This window comes from Pocillopora verrucosa, chromosome 9, assembly GCF_036669915.1.
Source record: "Pocillopora verrucosa isolate sample1 chromosome 9, ASM3666991v2, whole genome shotgun sequence".
Taxonomy (NCBI): Eukaryota; Metazoa; Cnidaria; class Anthozoa; order Scleractinia; family Pocilloporidae; genus Pocillopora; species Pocillopora verrucosa.
This window is the reverse complement of record NC_089320.1, coordinates 16,193,470-16,201,639: the sequence shown is the minus strand read 5'-3', so window position 1 is coordinate 16,201,639 and position 8,170 is coordinate 16,193,470. Positions and strand designations below refer to the sequence as shown.

General features: G+C 39.0%; 1 protein-coding gene across 1 annotated transcript; it reads right to left on the bottom strand.

Moving 5' to 3' along the window:
- Positions 1-2,405: 2,405 nt before the first annotated feature.
- LOC131779797 (frizzled-10-B) lies at positions 2,406-6,040 on the bottom strand. The gene is given in 2 exon segments (XM_059096394.2): positions 2,406-4,221; positions 4,224-6,040. Coding segments are annotated over 2 exon segments (1,962 nt in total). The 5' UTR covers positions 5,932-6,040; the 3' UTR covers positions 2,406-3,967.
- Between the last annotated feature and the right edge of the window lie 2,130 nt (positions 6,041-8,170).

The window sequence follows — 8,170 nt, the reverse complement described above, 5'->3', positions numbered from 1 at the left end:
CTTCGTAATTTTGATCTACATTCATCTGAGTAACTCTACAACGAAAACACTGAGCTCGTATATTTTCATTGTCAGAGTTTTAACTTTGAGCATAAATATTTAGCTCTGTTTACATTTTTTTTCGTATTAATGAGATGTTTCAATCAGGTTAAGAAAGAAAGGCCGGAAGACTAAAAGAAGACGTGGGTTGTTTCTGAAGATTAGTATCATAGCCTGCTTCCTTTTGTTTCTGTCTAGTTTTTTTTCTTTTCCGTTCCTCAATTTTCTTTTCTTTATCTCGAGATATCAATCTCCCTCTGTTTTAAGTCGCACGGTTTTTTTCAAAAAGATTTCGTGAAAGAATTGAACGTTGTTTGGGTTATTCGATAACTGAATAGAAAAAAACATACTCTCAGCATGTCTTATGCCATCATCGTAATCTCAAAATGAGAAATCTTGAGATATTTTTACCCTTTGGTATCACATCATTAACTCCTCGAAGTCTGTGGAAAAGAATCCGATCGATGTCAGTTATAAAACTTTATCATCGAATGACTCAAAGCATTCGAGACAAAAAAGGCGCCAAGTGACAACGGAAGGGCTACCAACCCCTTTGTCTCTTCATCCGGAAAACAACAGTGAAACCGCTGAACTTCAAAGTTATGCGCAGTTTTAAAGTCAGTTGGATAAATATCACAACGCCACTTCTACCACTTTACGTCCCATACGTCAGGAAACACAAAAGGAGCGGAATTTTAGTCTCAAAACAATAGCGAGAACTGGAGATTTTTCCTTCAGGGTCGTACGGCAGAAATTCAGATAATCGATGATCTACAGCTGTTATAATTTTCATCAAACCCCATCAAAGACAAAAATTATTTGATTGCTGATGGTGAAAGTTATTTTCTCCTTAGTGATATCGTGGCTAAAAAGTATCCAAATTGTGAAGACGTGATAAAACCATCGTCAGCCGGGAGATATTTCGAACATATGAATCGAGAATTTCAGCGACGGCAACTTAAATATATTTTTGAGAGAGCCCTTCGCGATTCTTAATTGCTTGGGGTTGGAGGCCATTCCAATCTCAATTGTGAATAGATTCTCTTCTTGAGCTTTTTTAGTTTGCAACACTAAGTAAGCAACCGAATTTCAACCGTGGATCACCATGGCGAGATCTGCTCGTTAAAAATGAACTTGCCCATTTCATTGTAGCACAAGTATAAGGCATCGATCAATGTAAGCTGTTAGACTGAAAGTTTATTTTCGATTCTTGTGTGTTCTTAATTGCCCGTAACGGATATACTCTCAGGCAATCTATCTTCTCTCATATTCATTAGCATTGTTGTTTTTTGGCATGTTTAAGATTCATTTTTAAGATAGTTCAACACCACTTCATTTCCTAATTGACATGGTCTTCATACACAAAGGATTAGGAACGTATGGCGCCAGTATTTCCAAAATAACGTGAGCCTTAGGGCACTTTTAGAGAAGATTTTGTGGGTTTTGTTTTATATCCCAGCTATTGTTCAATAAAAGCAACTTTAAATGATCTGAAGATAAACAAAATGGATTCCAAATTGCACTTAATTCCTTCGAAGCAATTCATTTATTTTTTAGATGGCGTGGATGTTCTTGCAAAAATCTAAACAAATAATTTCGTCGACTAACTGAAAATAACTCTAAGTCCAGCTAAAGACTTTCAGGGTAATCGAGCTTTCTATTTAAGAAATCTGTTGTAAACAAATTTGATCCGATGATTATGCATCTTTGTCAAGTGCAATTGGTTCCTTTGATTATTTCGCTTTCCTCTTCTTTGGCCTTTTTTCCTGCTAAATAGTTCAAGCTGCTTTAGATTAAGGATACAGCTGATCACGTAGTCAATTCCCTCGTGGTCGCCTAGATTTGTATGTGGTTTCCTTTAAGCAAGTCCTATACGTGAAATTATGTATCAATCATGCAATGAAAGTCGTAACACGAAATACGTGATAGTATCTTAAGTGATAAAATGATAGCTGAAGAAGAGCTTTATTTCGTTCACTCTAGTTTTGTTCAGAGCGTCATTGTGAAATTTTCTGCTTCGACGTAGACAAAAGAGTCGTGAAATATAACCTTAAACCACCTCGTAAACAATCGATAGTCTCAAGACCTGTCTCCTTAAGTCAGCTTGTAATCCCTGTTTTAGTTCTTGGCGTCAAAAGAGCATTTACGCCGTATGACAACAATATCAAGTTCCGTTTTGATTTCCCACCAAAAATATGGTACTCCTTCACTTCTAGTCTTTTATTCCGAGTTAATGAATTTGCTAAGAACAACATCTTCAAAGAGGCCAGACCTGGCGTTTGTGCCGGAAACCCAAATGTACATTGAGGGATATTCATGAGCAATTCACTTTAGAACCGGAGACATCCATAACACCCATAACAAGATTTATATAAGCAATGTTCTGTATTTACAGCTACAAGGCTTGGCAGACGTCTTCCGTGGACTAACCCAGGAATGACCTGTCTTTAAAATATGTGTTTGCGTCGGTTTTTGAAAATTATTAATTGGATTGGAATCAAAGAGACCGTCCTTTCTGATATTCCACAGTTGTAACTCCTCTTATCACGGTTATATTAAGAAAAAACTATAGTGCGGTTGACTTCCATTAATTTGAAAGTTTTTGATTGCGTGGTTTCAATTCGACCAGGTGGAGAATCATTCATACTTGTTGAAGAAAAAAAAAACCCTAATGGTCATGTTTGCTTCTTAGTGACAGTTTCATGAAAAACCCTTTCCGACTTTGTAAACTCCTAGATTTCAAATGCCACAGAAATTTAATACACAGCAGTCGTTTCATTTTCATTGACTCGAAATCTGAATAGCGAACTCTAAGTTATGAAAACGATAGGCTCGCGTTATTTTCTATCACAACGGGAATAAGCGAAAAATCAGACGTACTGAAAACTTCAAGCTGTGAATGACAAATGTGGGTGAATTAAATTGAATAGCACGATGAATTTTAAATGTCAGATATAAATAGTGTTTAATAATTGAAAATAAAAGCGTGACCCTTAACATTTCCATAATACAAGCTCGTCTGTAGGCGACATACCTTAACCATTTTAGTTATGACTGAAAATTCTCGATACATTTAACACTGAACCGCTGTAATACGGATGACTGCGTTTTTTACACGAGAACCTGTTGTGAATTAAGTGATCTCTTCTGTTGACAAGCTAGCAAAAATATGAATTGCAAATACGCTCCCTTCTGTAATTACACTTGGCCCCTCCTGAGCGAAAAATCCACATATCAAAAGTTAACAACTAACAACAAGGCCACGCAGCGTGAATTCGAGGATAACACAGCGTTTAGACGTACTGTTATTCCAACCGTTTAAAAATGTATTGTGCAGTTAAGAAGTTGTAAATGTTCTCGCCTCATTTAGTTAAGGGAACTCTTAACACTGTTATCACTTAAAGCGGAATGATTTACCAATGATTCAATAGTTGTAATCTGTCTCTATCTTTATGTCAACGGCGAAAGCGGTATGAAACGCATTTGCTTAAGTCTCCTTTTTCCGACTCGATGTGAACGTGCGCGAATTTCGTGTGTATCTGTTTCCTCTGTTTTGATATTCAACAAACTCTTTCATCAAAAAGATTCTTTTTCTCAAGTGGAAGTAATTAAATCCATAAAACGTGACACGCTTTCAAGTTTTGTTTCAAGTTGATATCGTCTCTCTGCATCATAACCAACGCTGATTCATTTTTACCTTTGGGCTATTTCATGTGACACTGTCGCTAAATCATCCGAACCAGTGACATCACTCCTTCCTCGAAGGCGCGGTGAATATCAGAGTTCCTAATCGCATAAATCAGCCATCTGAGACGTGTGAAGGTGTCAAGTATGAAACATTCATCTGTTTTCTTTAAGAAAAGAAAACTTTCAACCGCGATTAGGTTTCTGTTTTTACCGCACAGTCATACGAAACATAAGCCTTGTTTTACACAGTAGCGCCTGCCGCAACGCTACTTGCTTTGCTCTGAGGCAAACTTGATGGCGAATGAACTGGCAATGATGTGACAGCTGTTGAAGAGCTTTGTGAACAAGGGACTGGCGCGTTAAACGTGTAGGGAACTTGTGGGTTTGCCGCTCCGCGATCGCGAAAATGATTTGTTTTAAAACTGTTTGTGGAGTTTTGTTGTGTGAGCGGTTTTTTCTCGGAAGATTTCTCGGATTTGCCTCGACATTTTTTATATAAAATTTTCGCCAAGACTGGCACGTTTTTGTGGACCAAATCCACATGTTCGACGTGATGCCAACCGCTAATAGCATAAAGTACTTTACGGTGAAAAGTTCGACGCTCGGGCCCTGATCCTCCATGCAGTTCTCGTCCCCTTGACATTGCAAGACGTTAAGCCGCCAACGTTCCATGTTTGCGTGCTCGTAAAAATAGCAAGCGACGACTGAAGTCACTGGAACAGTGTACAAAATGGAAAACACTCCGATTCTGACCATAAGTTTCTCTAGCTTGTTCGTGTCAGTTTCCTTATTCTTTAAAACTGTTCGAATTCGAAAGAGCGCGATGAAGCCCGCCAAGAGAAACAGCGTTCCGACAATGAGATAGAAACATAACGGAGCGAGTACGTACCCCCCTAGGTTTTGCTGATCGCTGTTACCCACATAACAAATCCCGGCGAGTTCATCTGTGTCGACTTTTCTCATGATAAGGGCGATGATAGTCTGTACGGCGGGCACAGTCCAAGCCACGATGTGAAAATAAGTAGCTTTAGCTTCGATCGCCTCTTGTCCCCATTTTAATCCTGCGGCTAAAAACCAGGCGAACGTTAACATCACCCACCATAGCGCTGAGGCCATTCCGAAGTAATAAAGCATCAAAAAGACCACTGAACAGCCTGCGTGGTCGGCAATGTTCAAACCCACTGCTATTACATGATGGTTAGCCTTGTCGCATATAATGTTCTCAGTACCCGCGATGGCGCGGACTATAAAGGCGATCGAGTAGAGATTATAACAGAACGACAGGAAAATAATTGGCCTTTCGGGGTATTTAAATCTTGCCGTGTCGATAGCGAACGTAAGAACCGTAAACGCAGTGGAAATGAAACACAATACTGACCAAATCGTGACCCAAGTCTCCACGAATTGTCTGTTGCTCGGAGTGAAGAAGACGTCTTCGCCGCACCTGGGGACGCAAAGGTCATATTTTTCAACGCGAACAAACTTCTTGGCGAGCAGGTTTCTTGAATTATTTTTACATAACGATGGAATGCTCACGGCCCCAATATCTGTCTGATTAGGATATATTTCTTTAGTGCCTTCGCTTGTAGTCGGTGCAACTGTTGACTGATCAGGTGTCCATGAACCGGGAATTTGTCCTAATTTTTTCAACACTTCTTTATACTTTGGGTCCAAAGAATCAATATTTTTCCAAAATTCCGACATGTTCATCGCTTTGTGATCCATGTTTGGATCAGCCATGCACAATTTGCTAGGGTCGCTCTTGGCTCTAGGGTCACCCTGAAAAGGCATCTGACTGCAATCTAGAATGTCAGGCCAGTCGAATCCAAACTTCTGCATCACTGGGGTACATCCATTTCTCGCTGCCTCACACATGGATCTGCAGGAGTAAATCGGATGATCTACTCCCTCGGCGCACATTGGTGCAAACATGGAGCACAGAAAAAATCGTAACTGCGGCGCACAGTTCACAGCAATCAGCGGCGCGAATTCGTTTATTTTTGTAGCCGCATCCTCTTCGTTCTCCTGGCCCATAAAATTCGGGAACTGCGTCATGTTGTAACCGAGGTTCGCGCAGAGAGGTATTGTGATTTTTTGACATTTTGATTTTTTCCCAAGCAATCCAGGCAAACAGACGAGAAGTAGAAAGAAAAGTGGACCCAGAGATTGGCTCAAGGCCGAAATCCTTCTCCACAGTTGCCTCATATCTTTGTTACGACTGAACCAACAAGAGCCTCATCCGTCACTTCACAGAGAAAAGCCGCAACTGCAAGTAATATCCATTGATGACTCTCATTCGTTATTTGCTTTGAAATTGTGAATGTCAAACCTTACCATGCCTGCTGCGCCTGTCAACTGTCAATTATCTTTTTGTTTCAGAGACAGGTGGATTCTTGCTAGAGTTCCACCTCGTCAATCAGCCAATCAAAGCGGTAGATTTCGGAATTAAAGGTTTTCCGCAAAATGGGCCAGATGAAAGTGCGACAACGCAATTTGCGGTCTTTGTCGGGGCGTTTTTAGTGAGTATAACAAGACACGTTCAGCGGAAATTGTTCTGATTTTTAATACTCAGGAAGCGCTCCTGTTGGAGATTTCAGCAAGTTATTAAAATGCATTTATGCGATGTTTTTCAATTATCACCGAAGAACGTTTTCCCCGAGGAATTCTAATTAACCTACGTTTAGAATTCTGTTCATCAGTGATAACAGAAGGTTTTAGTCCTTTCAAGGAGACCCAAGCAGATACATGTTGAAGCTCGATTTGTTTTGAACAAGAGGATAAAATTTGCGCGATCACGTTTGTTTGAACCAAGCGTTTTCTCTTAAAAAACCTTTTAGCTTAAGTGACGTGCTCTAGTTTCAAAAGCTAATAAACTCCTCGCTTTTTATGGTAATAAATTATTCCTTTCTTTTATGGCACATGTCATTATCTTCTGACGGAGAAGGTTCTTTTTCCATTCTTGTCTGTCAAAGCGTGACTTCAAAGACGCCTTTGAAATGTCCTTCCGCCTGAATAAACATCTAATTTTGTTGAACTGATTCAACACAAAGTGCGTAAATGGAATATACGCGGGCACATTGTGGACGTAATTGTCCAAAGAGCCATGTGATAACAACTTTTACTGCACGTTTTTACCAACAAAACTAATGTCCTTTCTTCCAGTCTGGTATAAACTTTTCGATCCTGCCCAATGTTTTGGTATATCGGTTTAATTGAGGCATTAAACTTCAATGAGGGTGCCGAGCCCGGATAAACAAGGACCTTAATTGAATACCGACAAAGATATGAAAGTGCGATATTTTTTTTGATAAATCCATGTTGATTGAAATTCATCTTCCCTTGCTGATAAAGCGCGCCGATTTCACGACTCGTCGTGTGTCGAGTTGTGTAGTACCTAATTTGTTTTGAGTCATAACAAAGTTTGTTACTAAAAGGCTCCACAATATGGGCCGATGTTTTGTTTTGGTAATTTCCTTTGACATGAATTAGCCCTTGAAATGTTTCTAAAGCCGTGGCTTTGTGCTAATGTTTGCTAATTAAGTTTTTGAAAAAATTGTCTAAACGCGGCCTAAAATTCGAGTACGTCGCTCAAAATAGTTTGTTGTTTTAAATCATTGTGCAAAATGTTGGCGAAAAACTACCAAAAATTAAAAATGCATCCTAACTTCTCAATTTTCACTGGAATTTGCTTGATTTTCCACTCTTTTCCTTATGTATATTGAAGTATTAAGATGGGGAGACTGGGGCGAGACTAAAAATTTCGCAATCTACCTCCATCGTAAAATACGTATCTATCGTTTTTCCTTGTACAGAATATTCGCGTCATTCGGTGTCTCATTTCTGGGAAAACCTAGTTAACAATCAACGAAATAGAACAAGGAAATGAACAGAGAGCGATACATGGCGATTTGTGCTTGACATAATTTGTGACCAAAGTGAAAATCCATCTGTAACGAAAAGTAGCAATTTCAGAAAGCAAATGAATGATAACCCCGAGAGCATTAGCTGCCGTGATCTTTGCTTATTATTCAGGCTGTACTTCAATATTCAGGTTGAGCTTTAATATCTAGTTCGCTACAAACTTATTAAAAATTTAAGACAGGCCTGATTTTAAATCTCCCAGATCACAAAGCTCCTGAAAAGCCGATAGAAATAGATGAATTAAAAGAACTGTTATGAAGTATTTGAAAGGGCAAAAAGAAAGAAAGAAAGAAAGAAAGAAAGAAAACCTCAGCAGAATTGGCAGCTGCGAGAGCGACGAATTAATACTTTTTAAGATTTTCTAAGGTTGATTAAAGAACAGACAGATCATAAATTATTTCTACATTGATAAATGAAATGTCTAGTGCGAAAGTTCGCTTATGATTTTAATTCATCCAGTATAAATGTATCAAGATAAAATTGCAGAAGTTAAAATATAATTTCTGTTGTCAAAATGCTTGTC